A 22,665-nucleotide genomic window follows, 5' to 3' on the forward strand; every position below is an offset into this window, starting at 1 on the left:
TGATACGGTAGAAAAATAATTTAGGAGGAGGTGTGTGCGGACATATCATGGAGAAGCAGGGTGGAGCTAAACTCCCTTGTCAAAATGAGAGGAGGCAGGAGGACACTGGTGGGAATTCAAGTTTTCAAGATCATATAGTAGGGGGAACTTTGAATGAGTCAGGAGATAGAGAACAGAATGTGGGTGTGGCAGGAGGAATAACTTGTTAGCAAAGAACTTTGGAAGGTACAGATAGTAGACATAGAAGGGGTGGGATGTATTTAGAGGAATCATGGAAGGTTGAGAGGGGATGGCACAAAAGGTACAGAGGCACACATAAAGGGACAGGCTGTATGGAAATGGTGGTAGGAGATGGGGAACAAGGTATGGACTGGAGTGTTTTAGGGAACCATGGTGGGTCATAGAGAGGGGATGAAAGGGACTGGATGATTATAAGATCTCAATTCCTTTTCAAGGAATCATTTCCTTTAATCACCTACTGATTTTTGTTTGGTTAGTTATGAGTGTAACATTTTTTGCAAATTTGAGAAGAAAGAAAGAGTTATAGCTGTATGTGTATGTGGGGGTGATAGTGAGTATTGATGGGTTATAATCGTGAAGGACACACTAGATACCTTATTTTTAATTTTAAGACATAATGTGCTTGTTTTTAAAGGTGTGAAATTTTACAATGTTTTGTTGTATAAAACACACACATACCTATTGTTAACCATGAATCACTGCTAAAAAAAAAAATAGCATTTCAGTACAGTTCCACCTAACATTCAACAACAATATTACACTTTCTTGACAAAGGTAATAATACTGCTCGGCATTTTTTTCTCTTAGAATTTTTTTCTCTGCTCTATTTTTCAGTTTCTTTCTCCTAACTGGGACATGGATAAAATAATGTTTGGGCTTGAAAGAAACATTCATATTGTATCATGCAGCTTTGAAATAGGGGGAAATGAGTTCACCATCCCTAATTAGAAGCAATTTTTCCGAACCATTCAGTTTGACTGTGTCCAGTTTAGCAGCTAACCATGCAGACTTTAGTCACCTTTATCCATTTAGGAACTTGAACTGAAGATGGTTCAGAGATATAGATGTCTCTTTTACAAATACATACTATAAATTAACAATGATGAATGTGTCCAGTGCAGTGTACAATGTAGAGCCGGTAAGCTTCAGGTAGCAAAATTATCAACTTATTGTCAGTTTATCATTTAATCCTTTGATTCAGAACTAGGCAGTTAATTTGTGAATAGGTTTGGGGGCATCTTTACAATTACTTGCATCAAAGTAAAATGACCTTTAATGCATAATAAGATGAATGATAAGATTAAAATCCTCTAAAAATTGTTCATTTGAAACAACTTTCTTTTTCTTTTTCAATTATGGTAACTGAAGCTGCATTGAAAGGCCTTTTTTTTTTTTTTTTAAATGAGGACAAAGTTGTATGCTGAGTATTTACTCAGTTGTGTTTTGGAAAAGCCACTTGTATGTGTTCAGAATCTGTTACACAAGCTGCCACTTTACCATGCTGGGGTCTAGCATATCAGAAGATTTTTTTTCTTTTTCCAGTCTTCATTTTTTTGTTCTTTATATTAAAAATGTGGCAACAGAGGTTGAAATCCCCCAAGTTTCTATGAATGTAGGATTTTCTGGGGCTGATGGAGAGATGAAGAATTTATATATCCAGTTACACTGCCATGCCCACTCTGCTAAAGGCTAGCTGAGTAGACTCAAGAGTTTAGAATTCACTTACACCAATGTAAATTAGGGGTGACTCCACAGAAGTCAGTGGAATTACACCAGAGTAAAACTAGTAGGAGAGTAGAATCTGTTCCATTATATCCCCTAACAGAAGGGAAACTTTCTCATCATAGAACCTCCCACACAGTTTATCTTAATTTGTTATAGGCATTCTCGGACTAGAAAAATACCTTCCTTTGGAATATTTGCAATGTTATGGTACAGGACTGAGGAACAATATTGAAGCTGTGTGTGGATTATTGTTGTGCAACATCTTGTCAGTGCCATAAATCACTTCACTTTCAGGAAGCTAGAACTCACCTCCAATTTAATCTTACTCTGATCTGTTTGAATGCAAAAAGCAAACTTTCGAAAAATTGTGCATGAATCTCTGTATCTCCTTGTTTTGGTTGAAATGTTAAGAATGAGCAGTGAATTCCTGTGCAAGAGGCTTCTCTTGTGGCATTTCAGACCTATTGAAACTAGGGAGCAATGTTACTTTGTGATGGGCATCTCTTGAAAGATTCAAAGGTTCTTTATGATTTGGAAAAGCATGAAGAATCTGGACACTTTTCCATAATCTAAACCTATTGCTAACACCTTGAAATCTGCAAATTGGACTGGAAATTTTGTGAGAAAAGTCTTGACCATGGCATTTCATGCTTCTGATCAGGCCTGAAATGATGCAAATAACCTTTCACATTGTATTGTGGCACACCTGCTTCTATTCTGACTCAAACAGGAATACAGAGGCACACAAGAGTGGGAAAATAATTTTAAAGTAGATTTCTGAAGTGTTTCAAACTTAAAATTAAAAAGTTAGTTTACTCAAGATCAAATTTGGGACTGAGAATCCAGATCAGTTCCCATTTATATGATTTTTTGCTTCTCTTGCCCACATAGCACTGTGCACACGAGCGCTTATGTCGGTATAAGTTTTGTTGCCCAGGAAGGTGGTTTATTCATGCTGCTGAACGACATAAGTTATATCAACATAGACCGTAGTGTAGACATATTAGTGGGAATATATCAAGCCAACTATCCTGATTCTGCTTTCTCACCAGAGAACATAGGGAGTATCTCTTTTTGAAGTACTGTAAGTGAAGCTAAATTGGTGTCAATCAGAGCAGAATCAGGCACAGTCCATTTTCTCAGTGGGTTTCGTTTAATTTGAAATAACATTTTACAGGAATGAGGTTTCAGGTTTAAAATTGTAAATAGCGGTATAGCATGGCAGGCACTCACTGCCATGGCGCCTCCTGCTGGTCATCCAGGAATTAGCTCAGTTCCAGCCTCGGAGTGCCTCCTGCTGGCCAATGTCTTCCTATTGATGCCTGCTTTCTCCACCACTTATAGCACTTCATGCCCCGTGTCCCTCCTGGACCCCGGTGCCCCTTTCCTTAGGGTGCTGTCCCGTAGCAGTGCCCCCACACTCTGGGTCTCCCCTCCTCAGGGAACCCCAAACCCCTAAGCCCACCTCACCTCAGTAATCCACTGCCAGTCCTCATCTAGCCCCTTCCCACAGGGACAAACTGCAGTCTGAAGTGGCCACTCATCATCGGCAAGGGGGGTTTGGACCTGCTGCCTTTCCAGCCTCAGCTGCCTCCCTGCAGCCCTAGTACTTCCCCTGGCCTTTAGCAAGGCCTCAGCCTGGGGACCCACCAGGCCAGAGCTCCCTAGCTCAGCCTGCTTTTCCCCAGCCCTGCTCTGCCTCAGGTACCCTGCTTGCTCTCCTAGGCAGCCTGGTCCTCCCTGTTCCTCAGCTGGAGCAAGAGTCTTTTCTCTCATTCCCTTGGCCTGCCCTTTTATCAGGGTCAGCTGGACCCTAATTGGGTATGGCACTGTTTACCCAACCAGGCTCCCTTGGCTGCTTTTAACCTCTTCCTAACCAGAGTGGGGTATCTGCCCCGCTACACGCGGATTGTATATTGTAACAAATATTGAACAGTGTTTTAAGAGCATGGTCCTGGCCATAGGATGCTGAAAGAAGGGAAGAGATTTTAGGGGAAAAGTTGGGTGAAATCATCAGTATTTCCATATGCATTCTGAATTATTGTTTAAAAAAAAACACTTGAAATTCTGCTGAATTGCACATAACTTTTTGGAGAAAATACTCCATCAGAATTTCGGTACGTTTCCCAGAAATTTCCAGTGGCACTAATAAAGTGAAAACAGTTAGAAGCTGATAACAGTTTCAGGTTCCTCCAGTGATTAGATCAGCTCTAATAAGGTTATGAAGAATCTCAGCTGACTTGCAGTATTTAGTACAGAGCTGGGGATGCCTCAGTGTCATTTGTATCTTCTCGTCTAACTCGAAACCAAAACTGCCATTTCCCCCCCGTGCCCTTTATTTAGTGGCATTGCCACTACCAGTTGCAATATATTAGGCAGAAGGGTTTTGTTGTTGTTGTTTTTTAAGGTACATTTTATTTAGTTCAAGTATGTGACCATCAAACTTAATATTACACTTAAAACAGCAGGCTGAACTCAAAGAGGAGTCCAAAGGGGAGAACCCTACTGAATACATCCATTAAGCAGCATAGCCTGCCAAGTTCATGTACATTAGCTAGTTTTGTAATTTTAACAAATTCCATCAGAGCTTTCATTCCACTGACCTAATTTAACAAGAAGGAAATTCAATAACAATCCCAAACACTGACTCATTATTTCCCAGGAGGAATTTAACAACACTTCTACATCAAATAGTGATGTGTGAACAGTGGAATATACATACCTATGGGCTGGGGGTGGGGGTGGGGGGAGCAAGAGAAAGAAGATACTGTATCTCCTTTACACAGGTAAACCAATAACTTTCCATCTTTGGGGAAAATAGTAACAGGTCTAAGGGCTTAGATGTACATATGCAACTTCCTCTGACTTCAAGAAACATCAGCTAAGAGCAAGATTTAGTCAGTCTCTGTCTCTCTCTGTGTGTGTCAATAAAAAGAATATAGGCATGGGCGTATGGGCAACATAGAATTGTGGTAATGCTATTCATCAACAAACAAACACACAGTACCTACCCCATGTAATACAATTTATGATTGAGCCTGATCCTTCCAACCTTTGCTCACATAAATACTCCCTTCTTATACAAAGTAAGGATGTGTTGGTCTGGCGATATATCATTACAATGGAATGATCCTGGGTCCTGATCTTGCTGTCACTAAAGTCAAAAGCAAACATTAATTTTTGCATCCTGGTAGAAGCAGACACATACCAGCAAGGCAATGTCTCACAGTAATACATCGTGCTGGGAGATGCTCATATTTTATTAATTGTTTTAAAAATTTTAAATATTAAATATTAATGTTTTAAAAACAATAAAATATTAGAATATTATTTAAATATTAAATTAGATATTAATGTTTTAAAAAACAATAAAATATTAGAAACTCACTCATCATCAGGCTTTTGCAAATTGAACAAAAAGATTAACACATTGACTTTTTTTTTGTAAGAACCCAGAGCAGAGCACGGGGCAAGAAATGAGATGCATTTTTTGACATTTATGAGACACACTTTTAAATTAAGAATCTGAAAATGCCTAGGGTTGTATTCATCCATGGTGTAAAGCCACTGAAGTCAACAGATTTTTGTCAGGGATCAATGTAGCCGAATGCATTGTTCTAAGGTATGCTAAACAATGCTGTGTCCAAATCATGGAAGTAAAGGAAAACCCATCAAGTTTCTGTATCATTTCAGGGTTTTTTGTTGCATATGGAAGAATACAGTATATGTATATACTGAGGAGCTACAAGCATTGGCTGTATATACTCCCATTGCAGATTTAAGAGAAAAAAATGTAGAGAAAATGTATCCTATTGAGAAGAAAAAGCCATAGGAGCATTCATATACGCTTGCTGCCTAGCAACAGACACCATTTCCCCCTTAGCAGGGGTCAGTGGGCTCTGCAAACAAAAATGGACGCTGAAATACGAAGCTAACATTTCTCTCTCACAAATTAGCCAGTAAGGAATTAACAAGTTCTACACTTCTGTTCTGGTTGCAGACTGCATTATGTGGCCTATGCAAAGCTGTTCTTATTTCATTTAAGACAAAGTACTGGAAAGAAAATTATATTATTTCCCAGAAACGCACCATTAGCGTTCAGAAATGTGTTAGCCCCTTTACCAAATAAGTAAAAGAAAAGATTGACATTCCCCAACATTGACATTCTTCAACAATCAAACAGCCCAGTCTTGTTCCCACTGAATTAAAGTCACGTCCTTTGAGTTAATATAAAATCCAAGTGACTTCTGTTCAGACTTCTGCCAAATTTGGGTGTTAAAAATTAGACATGACACAATAAGTAAGGGTGGGAAACTTAAATGTGGGGAATGAGAAGGGAAGGCAAGTGTTACAGTAATAATTGTTTGTAGTTACTCATTTTAGTCATGTGTATATCTGAGTTCTGTTGGGCGTGGTACTTAAGGTACTTACGGGACTTACAGATAAAATTAATATTTTTAGGTAGGAGTTGAAGGTGGTAATGGAGGCTTGGCAAAGAGGAACTGAAAGAATAGAGTGCACAAACTGGATTTACAAGTAATCCAATGTTTTAATCTTGTTAGCCAGTGGTCCAAAAGACTAATGCAAAGCAGTTTTAGAAACCACAGAAATGATGAAACATTAGTTCCCCATTGTTTTCTATATTTATTTGCATATAGAGAGAGTTCTCTTATTTATAGCTCCTAATGTTTTGTCTGCTATATTTATGTATATTAGAATAATCTGTAATAATAATTGTATATACTTAAAGTCCATAATGTACCATTATGATACATAATTATATATCTTTCATTTATAGTTAATATATTTCAAAATAGCTTCGGTCAAGTTGCCATGCTGCTTTGGAATGACATTAAATATCAAATGTGATCCTAACAAAAACATTTAAGTGTTAATATTCTTTTTTTTTTAATTGTATTTTACATGGTTTGCCTGCTGAAGCAAATCTAAATGAGCCATGCAGACATTTGCTCTTAAGCGTTTGGTAATTTCCAAATTTAATCTTTTAAAGTGGAAATCAGCTAATGGTGTCAACAGTCATGAAGAGTGATATACTGAGAAGGAACATAGGCACAAGATTGGAAACAGTTTATTTCTGTTTGATGTCAACAAAAGATATTGATGGAATCTGCCTATTGCTTCACAATGGTGCTAAATGCTTCCTTATTGTGTCAGGAAAAAACATAAAATACTACACAAACCTAACATAACAGGTTTGGAAATGGATTTACTTTTTTTCTCTCTCTGTAGTAAAAGTTGCATATTGAATGTCAAATTTAAGTATATTGTAAACCAAAAACATCCTGAGTTCACTATGACTTAACATCAAATAGATCAAGTCCTAGTTATTTCATCATTTTTTTTCTTGCATTTAAAGTTGTTTGCATGCTACCTCACTTCATACTGTAAGTACTACATCCTAAGAACTTTTTATATTAAAAAGTTTGCTTCTTGTCATGTTGCATTTCTTTTGATGCATATGATGTTCCCTTTTGCCATTTAAAGTGCCTGGGGGAACTAGTGTTTCACCATTTCTGTGGTTTCTAAAACTGCTTTGCGTTAGCCTTTTCAGGCCTCCGGATAACAAGATTAATAAAACACTGGATTACTTGTCAATCATATCAGGTGGAAAATATTTGAAGTAAAGGCTGCAGTATTTAATATGTAAGTGCTAATAGTATTAATCCCCTAGTCTACATGAAAAAAAAAATCCTCAAAGTTCTTAAACTGAAAAGTTAAGAACAAAAGTTAATCAGCTCAATGCACTTTTGTTGTGTTTCTCATGTAATGTTTTGAAAGCAGCTACCTGCTACATTTGCAGCCCTCCCACTTGGTGAAGGTTGACAGAAACTCTTTATAGTCACGATATCAGCCATCAGTTGGGTGCACATGGGAAATAATCAGTTGCTTTCTTTGCTGTAAAGTACAGTGTGAAGTCAGTCACAGGCAAATGGAATGTTTTCAACTTACACTGTGTCTTTTCTGTTTATTTTGAGGATTTGGTGGATATGTGTGGAAGGGAGATGAACTATTGGAAATCACTTGGCTGCACTGCCAACTAAAGAGACATCAAAAGGTAATCCAGGAAAAGAACACTGTTGACCCCACAGCCATCTGGCTTGGAGGACAGACAGCAGTGGAGAACTATGATAATACAACAAGTGTTACTGCTACTGCTGCTCTGGATGTGCCTGCCACATCCCTGCTATGCAGAAATGCTGTTCAGAAGGACAACTGACCACCAACCGAAAGACTTTGTGGCACGTGTATCAGGGAGTGATGGAAAAGCATTTCACCGACAGAAAAGGGGCTGGATGTGGAACCAGTTCTTCTTGCTGGAGGAATATACAGGCTCTGATTATCAATATGTAGGCAAGGTAGGTCTGTATTAAGGTTTGATATTTCTCCATTACATCCTTATATATTTGTCCTACTACTGTTCTCAAGTTACTACAATGACTTATTCTCCTAGCTGAATGGTTGGTTTTCCAGGCAACACTATACAAGTTGTTTATCTGCTCTATTGGCGATCTCTAAAAGTAATAATGCAAAGAGTTACTAAAAACTATTTAGGAACATACAAATGTCTGAAACAAGCTAAAGTGTATTTCACAAATTATTGTGTGATCTTCACAGCATTCCTACCACCACCAGCGACCTACTTTTCTCTCCTATTTCTGAATCTTGTATTTTAAAATTCTTTCTAAAATTCTGTTTCATATTTTTTCTCTTTGACCTTTTTCAGTTTCATGCAAATGCATGTGGACTCCTATCCTCTGTCTGTACTCTTTGTACACAATTCTTTCAAACACAAAATGGCCTTTCTCCTCCAGTGCTCCCTTTGTCTTAATAAACTGCAGAGGACGAATGTCATTAACAAATGTGATGGAAAATAAATATGAGGAATGAAATTGTGAATTTAATGCTACTGACACCAAGAAAAGAATTCTGTATTTTTAAATTAAAGCATAAATTAATGGGCCACTTTCTGTGTTGACTGCTCTTGATGTAGTCCGATTTTTTTTTTATGTCAGGATGGTTGTACTGAGTCTGCCAGTGCAGAACGTGGCCCAGTATTTCAGAGCCCCATGCTGAAGGAATAGATGGAATAACAAAAAGTGAAGAATGGCAGCAGTTCTAGGGATGAAAAATGTTCAAATAACTAATTTTATTATAGGCAGCTACTAAAAGTAAAACAGCAACTTGCTCAACCAAAATCTTCCTGTCTTTCCCCCTTTCATCCAAAGCAATTGCTAATGAATCCTTATATAAATGCAAATTACTTGCCCAAAGTGAGAGTAATCAGCATAGTGCAGAGGCCATGCATGGAGCAGGTGTAAAAATGCATTGACTACGTTCTTTCTTTCTTAACCCTCTTTTGAATGAACTCCCATGGTTAATCAAAGACAAAACCAAGAGAGTTCCTACATTCCGTTGACTCTTTGGATTTTTGGGAGTCAGGCACTATCGCTCCCTTCTGAGCAACTGGTTTCTCACATTTCCTTTCCTAGCTATTGGTTTCTCAGCTTACATGAAGTCGGAATTTGGTCCATTAAAATGGAGGCTCTCTCCTTCCTTTGACTGTACCACTAATCAGTAACTATTGTTTGAGAAAGCACCAGTTGAGGCCTTACATTTTTGCTTTTGTTAAACAACAAATGAATTGAGAAGCAACCAAAATGGAGATTTGTGTGATGTCTGTGGATGCCTGTTCTGAAAGATTTAATTACACAACATTACCCTGGGTAATATCCACATCATGTTTTGTTGACTTCCTCAGATTAAGGTTCATGACCCAGATAATCTCATGTCATACAATATAACATGCTGGATTATAAAGGTTTTATGAATTAAAATAGGCCAATTCTCTCTCTCTCAATATAAAATGTTGGGCTTTTGTGCTGCAGAATCCCATGACAAATTGAGCATCGTACAGCCATTCACAAACTTTGACAACACAGATTCGGTTATCTTCATTGACTTGGGTCCTGATGATACATGTGCAAAACTCAAAAGATTTAAACAACAGTCCTGCACTGGGATCAGCTGTGCCTGTATGGAGTCCTATTGATGTCACGGACGATCTGCACAGGTGCAGGTACCAATGAAAAACTGGGGCCTTACTTTAGGCTCAGAACCCCCAGAGTTTCATTTTGAGCCTCAGTCTCATGGAATCCAACACATAAAACAAAATTTCAGCTGATTTTAGTCCAAAACCACATTCTTATAGAACAATCCTATGAAATATAATAGGGGAGAAACCAATAGGGTTCTATGAGAGTTATTCTTGCAGACTTATATAATTTAATAGAGTGAGAATCCTTTCCATAGATTTTCCCAGCCATCCTATGAAATAATATAGCAGGTATGTATTTTTCTATTAAATTCTGTAGGGCTGTCTTATAAGAGCTTGTACATTATGTGCTTACATTAGAAACTACAAATAGGCTCAGGTTCCTTAACTTCCATATTTTTCATTTTAATTTTTTGCAATCCTGGCCTTAGTATTGTGTTGCTATTAGGGCTGTTGACTAATCGCAGTTAACTCACACAATTAACTAAACAAAATTAATCCTGATTAATTGCGCTGTTAAACAATAGAATACCAATTGGAATTTATTAAATATTTTGAATGTTTTTCTACATTTTCAAATATATTGATTTCTGTTACAACACAGAATATGAAGTGTGCAGTGCTCACTTTATATTATTATTTTTATTACAAATATTTGCACTGTAAACAAAAGAAATAGCATTTTTCAATTCACCTCATACAAGTACTGTAGTGCAATCTCTTTATCGTGAAAGTGTAACTTACAAATGTAGATTTTTTTTGTGATGTAACTGCACTCAGAAACAAAACAATGTAAAACTTTAGAGCCTACAAGTCCACTCAGTCCTACTTCTTTTTCAGCCAATTGCTAAGACAATCAAGTTTGTTTGCATTTAAAGGAGATAATGCTGCCTGCTTCTTATTTATAATGTCATGTGAAAGTGAGAACACACGTTCACATGGTACTTTTGTAGCCAGCTTTGCAAGGTATTTACGTGCCAGATATGCTAGACATTCATATGCGCCTTCAGGCTTTGGCCATCATTCCAGAGGACATGCTTCCAGGCTGATGATGCTCATTAAAAAATAATGCATTAAGTAAATTTGTGACTGAACTCCTTGGGAGAGTACTGTATGTCTCCTGTTCTGTTTTACCCGCATTCTGCCACATATTTCATGTTATAGCAGTCTTGGATGATGACCCAGGGCATGTTTGTTTTAAGAACACTTTCACAGCAGATTTGACAAAATGCAAAGAAAGGTACCAATATGAGATTTCTAAAAATAGATACAGCACTCAACTCAAGGTTTAAGAATCTGAAGTGCTGTCCAAAATCTGAGAGGGACGAGGTGTAGACCATGTTTTCAGAATTCTTAAAAGGGCAACACTCAGATGCAGAAATGACAGAACCTGAACCATCAAAAAAGAAAAGCAACCTTCTGCTGGTGATATCTGACTCAGATGAGGAAAATGAACATATGTTGGTCTGCTCTGCTTTGGATCGTTAACGAGCAGAACCCGTCATCAGCATGGACGCATGTCCTCTGGAATGGTGGTTGAAGCATGAAAGGACATATAAATCTTTAATGCATCTGGCACGTAAACATCTTGCAACACCAGCTGCAACAGTGCCATGTGAATACCTATTCTCACTTTCAGGTGACATTGTAAACAAGAAGCAGGCAGCATTATCTCTGCAAATTGTAACCAAAATTGTTTGGCATGAAGTAGGACTGAGTGGACTAGCAGCCTCTAAAGTTTTACATTGTTTTATTTTTGAATTTAATTATTTTTGGTACATAATTCTACTTTTGTAAGTTCAACTTTCATGATAAAGAGATTGACAGTACTTGTATTTAGTGAATTGAAAAATACTATTTCTTTTATTTTTACTGTGCAAATATTTGTAATAAAAATAAATATAAAGTGAGCACTGTACATTTTGTATTCTATGTTGTAACTGAAATAAATATATTTGAAAATGTAGAAAACATCCAAAAATATTTAAATAAATGGTATTCTGTTTTTAACAGTGTGATTAATCACAATTATTTTTTTTTAATTCCTTGACATCCCTAGTTGCTATATAAAAGCTTTACATAACTTTAGTCCTTTGTATGAAGTTGCAGACAAGTCCAGCTATATTTGCATTTAAAATACCCAGTTTAGGAGATAACTGTGCAGGGATCATTGGGTGGAAAAATGGGCCTTCCAGACAGAATTTGTGCTTTTAAATTATACAGTACATTAAAACCCTTACATACTATAGTAATGGAAACTGACCAGATTGATACGGGATGTAACATTTTCAAAAATGCCTACGTCCCATTTTCAAATGTGACGTATATAAGTAACGATATTGTGGAAAAATTTACCCTGATTCTAGTCTTGCATCCCATACTTATGTGGTTCATTCAGCTGAAGACAGTAGAACTATTCATATAATTATAAGTATTGCAGGACTGGGCTCATAATATCTAGAAATGTCAGTTCAAAATATTTACAACAGACATCTAATTTTTGCCAGGAAATAGGCAGAAAAATGAGTTGTAAATGGACCAAGGGATAATGAGGTAGTGACACTCAAAGAAGGAAGCAGTATGTTTCTTCCTCATTAACACCCAAAGAGTATGGTGCTGAGAGGTGGTAAAATTCTCAGGACAGACAGTAGCTTATTTGTAAGTGGAACTTAGTGTTAATAATCAAGATTCTGATTAACACCTTGTAGTTGGTAGCTAAGTTGGTTTATTATAATTTTTTTAGTCCCAGTTTCTATTAAAATTCACTTACAAAGTACTTTATTTTGGGAAATATGTGGGGAGGGACATTCCTAGTAATTTCATTAAATATTTATTTCCCTTTTAGTTCTCTAATGAAGCATCCTTGTTGCATCTATGGATGAAAGATTAAAGTTCATGAAAAAAAGAGGAGAAAATAATTATAATAGCCCTTTTTTCTTTAAAGGTTGGGGAATATACTGAATGCAAACTGACATTTTTTTTTCTGAGGGAGGCAACACTTATTAAAATTTCCAGGAACTGTTAGTGGGAAGAAGGAGTTCAAGAATGACAGAAACTTAAATCTAATTAAATTGCCTTTGTCAGCCATTTATTATTTATTTCTCTGTGTGGATGTAGTTTCAATGCTGACCTTTAAAGACTATTATTTATTGCTCGTACTTACAGGAGCACCCAAAATGTGCTGGGTGCTATGCAGACCTTTTTTTTATATTTATTTCTGTTTATAATACATCTTTCATGCAACCTCAAGGCACTCTTGCCATGAATTAAAAACACAATTGCATAGCCAAGCCAGCAGCACATCCTCATTCCAAACAGAACATACATGATTGGTAATGAAAACAGTTCTGCACAATGCCCCACCTCACTCACAAAGAGCACCCATCATAATATTCTTACCTCCCAAAAGGCCTGAGGAAATAAACAGGCCTGCAGCATACCTGAAGACCAAAGGTTCTGGACTATTGCAGATAAAAGTGTGGAGTAAATTTAAAAGTTAAGAGCACCTAAAAGAGAGAGTCTTGCTAGCAACTCCCTCTTTTCTACATAGAGGCATTTTCAGTTCTGGCACCTCCACCATTTTCATTTCTGCCACTAGAACTATAGCATTAAGGTGGAGAGGGAGAAAGGGACACGATCCTTGCTCTGAGGTGTTCACAACTGGAGATGACAAGCCGCGTATTGAGTTGGGGGAGAGGGATAAAATACAAACAATCAAACTTTAAAAAAAAATGTCTATTGTCCCCCACTGCCCCTTATCTGAGCATTGTTAGTTGTCAGTGTTCTTCTGGGCACAATAGTAGAAATGGGTCTTGTGGAGGGATTTGAAGAGGAAGACAATAATGGCATTATGGGCTAGTTCAGGAAGAATTTCCCATAGTGTAAAGAAAGTGACAAAGGTGGTTATGAGGGGAGATTCAAACAGCTTATTGAGGCGGGCTGAAGGATCAGAGCAAGGAAAGGTAAAATGGTAATAGACAAGAGAAAATAAGTAGAGAGGGGCAGAATTGAGAAGAGGTTTGAAGGGCAATTAAAGATAAGGAAGGATAAATCCAGTCTGCACATTCAGAACATCCCACCTGAAAGGCAGTGGAAATATATCAAAGTATATTTCTGAAAAGCCACCTTCTACATCAGATGCATTCTATGGTGCTTTACAGAGCCAAACACCCTATAAAGAACAGAACAACAAAAAATTGTCATTATTTAACACCTGTTTCTAAAACACAAACAGAGAATAAACAGTTCAGATCTCTTTTTGAAGCCTTCACCTTTTATAAAGTTCATACATTCATATCTGCCTTCCAAGGTTCATGGCTGAGGCTGGGAAGAGGAATGAAACCTTATTTCTTAAATACATTTTACTCCTCTTTATTGTGGTAGAGCCCAAAGATCGCCCAAAATGGGTCTCTATGGTGCTAGCCACTATACAAACAGAGTAGCCGACAGTTCCTGCCCTGAAATGTTTGCAATCTAAATAGACCAGACAGACACAGGATGGGAGAAGGGGTAGAATGAACAAGCAGACTGAACAATGTGATGTTCCACAATATTGTGTGTGTGTTGGGTTAGTTAGGAGGTGCTAAAGAAAAGGGAAGGGAGATGGGAAGTTGAAGAAAAGAAAAATGAGGGTACGAGGGGCAGGTGTGGACTGAAGCTGAGATGAAGATGTTGTGAGGGAGTAGGTTGGAGCAAACGGTCAGTAAGCTGACTGGCAGAGACAGTCCAGTCAATGCCGTAGAAAGTTCTCTGAGTGTCTGAAGCTGCTTCTGCTGCTGGAGTCTCTGGCTGGTTCCTCTTTGCAGTTTTCCCCCAAGGCCACATAGGAAGGGGAGACACCCCTTGGGTCCTAGTTTCCCCAGAGTTTGTGTGGAGTGGCGTTAGGAGGTCAGGATGTGAAGAGGAATGTAAGATTGAAACAAATCATTCAATTAAAATTGGCCAAGAATGTAGGAAAAATGTTTGCCAAGGGCAGAATGTCAAAGTCAAAGTAAGTGCTTAACATAGGCTAATTAAATGCCATTAATATAAGGACTGCAGCAGTGAGATGCTCAGCAGAAATGCAGACTCTGAAGTACCAGATTCTTCATGACTGTGATATCAAAGCTGATAGCTTCCTAAACTCATGGGTGAAATTCTCTGTGGTAAATCACATCTCTTAGCATGCACCCATATCTCTAGCAACTGAGAGGGAGCCTGAAGACTGCTGAATATCATAATATCCAATTAAACCATTCCAACTCATGAGTGAAGTTCAGAATTCAGTTTGCACATTGCTTGTTTTGTGGCCTTTATTATTGTTTAAGCCAGTTCCAGAAAATACAACTGGAAGAATGTTATAGGAATGTAGCCTAGATTATCATGAGCAAGTTACAGGATATGCCTAACTCAGTAGGAACCAAAATGTCACCAATTAACGTTAAGAAAGCAGATATTCAAGTACATTTGTGACCTGCTGAGATAGACACAACAGCTATATATTGCAGTAATTCTGGGGTTTTACTAAATAATATATGTGTTATTTTATTATATTATTTTATATATTATAATATTATAACAATAGTATATTATTATAATACTATTATATTAGTATTATTTATATATGTGTTGTTTTTTTCCAATAACATTGTACTACATATTGTAAGTTCTCTGGGGAAGGGTCAGGCCTTCCTTTATTTGTATGGTGTCTAGCACCTTGTGGGTGCTAGTTGAAATGGATAGTGAAGGTGATACTACACCATGGTTTATTTATGACAAAGCTATATTTTTGTTTCCATTATCAAACACTATCCTTTCTGGAAAACTAGAGAACATTAGACCCAGAAAAGGAAGGCATTATAGGAGGATACGAGTTATATACGGATTGTAGAATCTATTGGAATATCTTTGTAATGCTATCATAGGAGATAATAGCCTACAACAAAGCAACTTTTCATAATTCCAGAATAGGTGACTCAGAGATTGAGCCAATTGAAGTTTAAAATTCTAACAGACACAAGGACATTTTATCTAGATTTTTTGCCTTATAATAATGATTAAGAATTCTATTCTGTTTTAGCCATGGTGAAAGGGCAATATGACCATAATATAGCCTCTTCATGTACCCAAAGACTGATTCCTACTTTATTTCCTCCTTTGTTTTAGTGCCAGGTGCAATTTATTTATTTATTTATTTATTTTTAAGGAAGAGGTGCTGTTACAAGACCTGAGTCATTTTCAAGCTTGTTCTACAAAATTGGATTAATCCTAAATATATTTAGTAGTTTGTTGGAATAAATCTTACGGTACTTTTTATCCTACTTCTGCTGAATAGAATTAACAATTAGTTAAAGATGAAGTTTAAGAAGTTTCCAGTTTAACATGATTTAACCTGAGTAGGTATTGAAAATATTTTTGTTTCATATATTAATAAATTGATGCCCTCCGATTTTGAGACAAAGTGTTGAAAGGCACATCCTGTCTGCCCCTGAATTTATGAGACAGACTTTGCAGCACAAAATAGAATACTTAGCTCTTTATCCTATTCTCTTCATGTGTAGATGGTAGCTGGTGTTATAGGATCACATAGAATACTCATAATCCAGGAAACTCTACTCGGTTGTGTATGTCTCCCAGAAGGGCTATCCAAAACAATCTGGTTTTGCTTCATGAATTCCCACATGCAAAATTTGAAAATTTGGTGAATTTAGTTAAGGGTGAAATTTCACCTTTTTAGACATGGTGTTTCTTACCAAAAATAAATGCATACATACATAAAGGAAAAGGACAGAAGCAAACCTTGGATCAAATTTAAATTTTTCAAAAAATTATGTTAGGCAAAAACTTGCTTATTTTTCCATCGGAAAAAATAACTGTGGTTTCCCCTCTCCCTTCACTTTTGAGGAAAAACATGAACATTTTAATGCAATACCTCAATTTTTGGATTTTCTCCCCCATCACTTTACTGCACATTTTTTCCACCCAGTTCTACATATCTCACACAACCAGTCACCACTCGGGTCACTGGAGATTACCCATGTGAGTAAAATGAGCAGGATTTGGCCCAACACCTCCAGTGCATTAGTTATGGCACAAATTGGAATGTTTATATACTCAATATATGACACAAGAAAATCTGACTAGGCCAGTAGATAGGGTTACTAACATACTTCAAAAATAAGGGTCTGTTTTCCAAGAACCCCTGCCCTACCTCTCCGCCTATTACTATTATTATTAATATATTATGTATTATTAATTAATTAATAATCAGTATTCATCTACAATTGCTACGGGGATTTCCTGCTGCTTTTTGCAGCACTCAGCAACTCCCAACCTTGTTGTACAGAGGTGGAAAAATAAGGGTCGTCCCTTGTAATAAAGGACTGTTGACAACCCTACCAGTAGTTATGCAAGAATAGAAAGTGTTATGTTTCATGGCATAACACAGAGAAGTTAGATAAAACACAGAATTCGCTTGTTGGAAGGTTGCAACATAACACTACTTTATTTGTTAGAAATAAAAATGATAAAGTGCAAGAACCCATAAACAGAGAGAGACAAGGCAGGCTCTCCTTAAAACATAAAGACAAAACTCACCCCACCTTACCCTAGGCTGTCTACCAGTGAACTGACTCCTAGGCCCAGATTGCACACTTTCCTGCAGAGCTCCTTAGCCTGCAAGCAGGAAAACCCCCCAAATTTAAAATGACAGCTTGTAATTTTCACAATTTTCAATACACCACAAAAGAAGCAAGAATCAGTAAACAGAATATCACAGAGTAGACGTGACATCGTGTGCAAGAAGGGGGAATGTAACAGTAGTATGAAAAAAGAACAGGAGTACTTGTGGCACCTTAGAGACTAACAAATTTATGAGAGCATAAGCTTTCGTGAGCTACAGCTCACTTCATCGGATGCATAGAATGGAACATATAGTAAGATAGATAGATATATACATACAGATAAGTTGGAAGTTACCATACAAACTGTGAGAGGCTAATTAGTTAAGATGAGCAATTATCAGCAGGACAAATAAAACAAACAAACAAACAAAAAACGTTTGTAGTGATAATCAAGATGGCCCATTGATACAGTTGGCAAGAAGGTGTTAGGATACTTAACATGGGGAAATAGATTCAATATGTGTAATGACCCAGCCACTCCCAGTCTCTATTCAAACCCAAGTTAATGGTATCTACTTCCCTATAAAAAGAAAATGAGTACTTGTGGCACCTTAGAGACGAATAAATTTATTTGATCATAAGCTTTCGTGAGCGACAAACTTCATCGGATGCATTCAGTGGAAAATACTGTGGGGAGATTTATATATACATAGAGAACATAAAACAATGAGTGTTACCATACACACTGTAACAAAAGTGATCATTTAAGGTGAGCTATTACCAGCAGGAGAGCGGGGCGGAGGGGGGGAACCTTTTGTAGTAATAATCAAGGTAGGCCATTTCCAGCAGTTGACAGGAACCTCTGAGGAACAGTGGGGGGTGGGGGGGAATAAACATGTGGAAATAGTTTTACTTTGTGTAATGACCCATCCACTCCCAGTCTTTATTCAAGCCTAAGTTAATTGTATCCAGTTTGCAAATTAATTCCAATTCAACAGTCTCTCGTTGGAGTCTCTTTTTGAAGTTTTTTTTGTTGAAGAATTGTCACTTTTAGGTCTGTAATCGAGTGACCAGAGAGATTGAAGTGTTCTCCGACTGGTTTTTGAATATTATAATTCTTGACATCTGATTTGTGTCCATTTATTCTTTTACATAGAGACTGTCCAGTTTGACCAATGTACATGGCAGACGGGCATTGCTGGCATATGATGGCATATATCATATTGGTAGATGTGCAGGTGAACGAGCCTCTGATAGTGTGGATGATGTGGTTAGGTCCTATGTTGGTGTCCCCTGAATAGATATGTGGACACAGTTGGCAATGGGCTTTGTTGCAAGGATAAGTTCCTGGGTGTGGTTCTGTTGTGTGGTGTGTGGTTGCTGGTGAGTATTTGCTTCAGGTTGGTGGGCTGTCTGTAAGCAAGGACTGGCCTGTCTCCCAAGATCTGTGAGAGTGATGGGTTATCCTTCAGGATAGGTTGTAGATCCTTGATGATGCGTTGGAGAGGTTTTATTTGGGGGCTGAAGGTGATGGCTAGTGGCATTCTGTTATTTTCTTTGTTGGGCCTGTCCTGTAGTAGGTGACTTCTGGGACTCTTCTGGCTCTGTCAATCTGTTTCTTCACTTCAGCAGGTGGGTACTGTAGTTGTAAGAATGCTTGATAGAGATCTTGTAGGTGTTTGTCTCTGTCTGAGGAGTTGGAGCAAATGCGGTTGTATCGTAGAGCTTGGCTGTAGACAATGGACCGTGTGGTGTGGTCTGGATGAAAGCTGGAGGCATGTAGGTAGGAATAGCGGTCAGTAGGTTTCTGGTATAGGGTAGTGTTTATGTGACCATGGCTTATTAGCACCGTAGTGTCTGGGAAGTGGATCTCTTGTGTGGACTGGTCCAGGCTGAGGTTGATGTTGGGATGGAAATTGTTGAAATCATGGTGGAATTCCTCAAGGGCTTCTTTTCCATGGGTCCTGATGATGAAGATGTCATCAGTGTAGCACATGTTGAGTAGGGGCATTAGGGGATGAGAGCTGAGGAAGCATTGTTATAAAAATAAAAATAAAAATGCCATAAAAATGTTGGCATACTGTGGGGCCATGCGGGTGCCCATAGCAGTGCTGCTGATTTAAAGGTATACATTGTCCCCAAATGTGAAATAGTTATGGGTGAGGCCAAAGTCACAAAGTTCAGCCACCAGGTTTGCCGTGACATTATCGGCGGTCGGAATATGAACAAGAGGCTGCTAGGCAGCTCTCCAACACCACTTTCTACAAGCCATTACCCTCTGATCCCACTGAGGGTTACCAAAAGAAACTACACCATTTGCTCAAGAAACTTCCTGAAAAAGCACAAGAACAAATCCACACAGACACACCCCTGGAACCCTGACCTGGGGTATTCTATCTGCTATCCAAGATCCATATACCTGGAAATCCTGGATGCCCCATCATCTCAGGCATTGGCACCCTGACAGCAGGATTGTCTGGCTATGTAGACTCCCTCCTCAGGCCCTACACTACCAGCACTCCCAACTATCTTCGAGACACCACTGACTTCCTGTGGAAACTACAATCCATCGGTGATCTTTCTGAAAACACCTAAAGACTGAAAGTGGATGGGTCATTACACAAAGTAAAACTATTTCCCCATGTTTATTCCCCCCACTGTTCCTCAGACGTTCTTGTCAACTGTTGGAAATGGCCCACCTTGATTATCACTACAAAAGATGTTCCTCTCCTCCCCTGCTCTCCTCCTGGTAATAGCTCACCTTAAGTGATCACTCTTGTTACAGTGTGTATGGTAACACCTATTGGTTCATGTTCTGTGTGTATATAAATCTGCCCACTGTAATTTCCACTGAATTCATCTGATGAAGTGAGCTGTAGCTCACGAAACCCTATGCTCTAATAAATTTGCTCTAATAAATTTCTGTAAGGTGCCACAAGTACTCCTTTTCTTTTTGCGAATACAGACTAACATGGCTACTACTCTGAATACTTCACCATTAATTCAGGCTCAGCAGTTTCTCATTGGAGTCTGTTTTTGAAGCTTTTCTGTTTCAAAATTGCCACCCTTAAATCTTTTACTGAGTGGCCACAGAGGCTGAAGTGTTCTCCTACCAGTTTTTGAATGTTATGATTCTTGATGTCAGGTTTGTTTCCACTTATTCTTTTGTGTACAGACTGTCCAGTTTGGCCAATGTACATGGCAGAGGGGCATTGCCTGGACCAGTCCACACAAGCGGTCCATTTCCTGGACACTACTGTGCTAATAAGCGATGGTCATATAAACATCATCCTATACCAGAAACCTACTGACTGCTATACTTACCTACATGACTCCAGTTTCCATCCAGGACACACCACACGATCCATTGTTTACAGCCAAGAAAACACAAAATATAAATGGGCAGAGTCTGTTAGTGTTCAGAAATGTGTCCAATAATGTTACAGATGGTAAAATGAATTTAAGCAGAAATAGGAAGATGCAGCTGCAAAACTTACAGGACAGTTAGTATCCACTGTGCATGCTGTATCATAGCATAGTGTCATAACACTCTAGATATGTAAAAGATTTTTTTTGGTCATCTAATTCTATTCCCCCGAAAATGCAGGATTGTTCCCAATGGTTTATTTTCAGAGCTTTGTCCAGTCTTATTTTAAATGGCATGTGTGTCCACTATTCGTTTTTGTAAGCTGTGCCACAGCCTACTAGAGTTACCGTAATAATTTCTTAACTTGTTTGTCTTCAGTCTGTTAATCAGTGGTATAGGGAAAACAGTGCTCCAATATCATTTGACCAATGTTGTTCTAATAAAACAGCCAAATATTTGATATCTTGCAGTAATGATCTCAAAGAAAGATAAAACACTAAATAGAGCTCTTTACACATGCTAAATGAAACAGAAACCATACAAATGATCTCCTGCAAAACTCTTTTCAGATACACCATTAACTTTGGCAGAAATCTGCAAAACTTCTAGTTGCATCCAAAACCAGGCAACTTTACATGACACTAGATTTCATTTCAGCCGATTGTCTGCCATGAGACTCCCACGAGTCTGCCCAGACTCCTCCTTTGCTTTCACCAGTATTCTGGGAGGAGAAACCTAGGGTTCTCCTTTAGCTGTCCCCAACAAGCACACATGTGGTGTCATCAGGGATGATTGGCTATCCTGCACTCCTTTTTTTATACATATATTGACTGTAAGCCAACTCCCACATAAATCTATTGGACCTATATTAAGAAGAGTGGATGGTATACTACTTCACTATGCACCTGGAAAAGTAGGATAGGGAACAGGCTGCTGCTGAAGAGCTAGGAGGGAAGGGAGGACATTCAACCAAATGCTGTAGGGAAGGTGGCTAGAAGGCTAATAGACTTTCTCCCAGAAGGCAACTTACTATAAGGGAGAAACTCTGAGCTGCTAGGTCGGGGGCACAAAGTTTCCTTGCATTTAACTTAGGTTGTCTGGAAGTTTGGATGGATTATTTCTCAGTGCAAGACCAATCTTAGAGATCCTCTAAGTGCCATAGACCCCTTAAGGGCTGTTATTCTGGCATCTGATTGCTTTCTGGCCCTGCATTCTCTATATCTGAAGACCATTTAGGCACTTAACCTAGTGCAAAACATTCACAAGCACTAGTACAGTCTTCACAAACTCAGTTTCCTCCTCTCTTCCATCAGTCTGCCAGAATAAGAACATAGGAATGGCCATACTGGGACAGACCAATGGTACATCTCACCCAGTATCCAGTCTTCTGACACTGGAGGGTGCCAGATGCTTCAGGGACAATGAACAGAATAGGGCAATTATTGAGTGATCTATTCCCTGTCATCCAGTCCCAGCTTCTGGCAGAGAGGTTCAGGGACACCCAGAGCATGGAGTTGCATCCCTGACCATCTTGGCTAATAGCCATTGATGGACCTATTCTCCTTGAACTTTATCTAATTCTTTTTTTTTAACACAGTTATAATTTTAGCCTTCACAAGATCCCCTGGCACTGAGTTCCACAGGATGACAGTGTCTTATATGAAGAAGTACTTCCTTTTTGTTTGTTTTAAACCTTCTGACTATTAATTTCATTGGATGGCACCTGGTTCCTGTGTTATGTGAAGGGGTAAATAACATTTCCTTAATCACTTTTTTCCATACCACTCATGGGTTTATAAAAATCTGTCATATTCCCCAGCCGCTTAGTTGGCTCTCCTCTAAAATGATCAATCCCAATCTTTATAATCTCTATTCAT

At 38.3% G+C, this 22,665-nt stretch overlaps 1 protein-coding gene across 3 annotated transcripts in view; it reads left to right on the plus strand.

The window, feature by feature from the left end:
* CDH10 (cadherin 10) overlaps window positions 1–22,665 on the plus strand; it is a 146,391-nt gene that overhangs the window by 45,786 nt on the left and 77,940 nt on the right. For all 3 annotated transcript variants that reach the window (XM_073332273.2, XM_073332274.2, XM_073332276.2), the window contains exon 2: window positions 7,743–8,123. In XM_073332273.2, coding sequence (XP_073188374.1) covers window positions 7,893–8,123 — 231 coding nt within the window. In that variant the 5' untranslated portion in view covers window positions 7,743–7,892. The remainder of the gene's footprint in view (window positions 1–7,742; window positions 8,124–22,665) is intronic.

Source organism: Lepidochelys kempii, chromosome 2 (genome assembly GCF_965140285.1).
Source record: "Lepidochelys kempii isolate rLepKem1 chromosome 2, rLepKem1.hap1, whole genome shotgun sequence".
Classification (NCBI taxonomy): Eukaryota; Metazoa; Chordata; order Testudines; family Cheloniidae; genus Lepidochelys; species Lepidochelys kempii.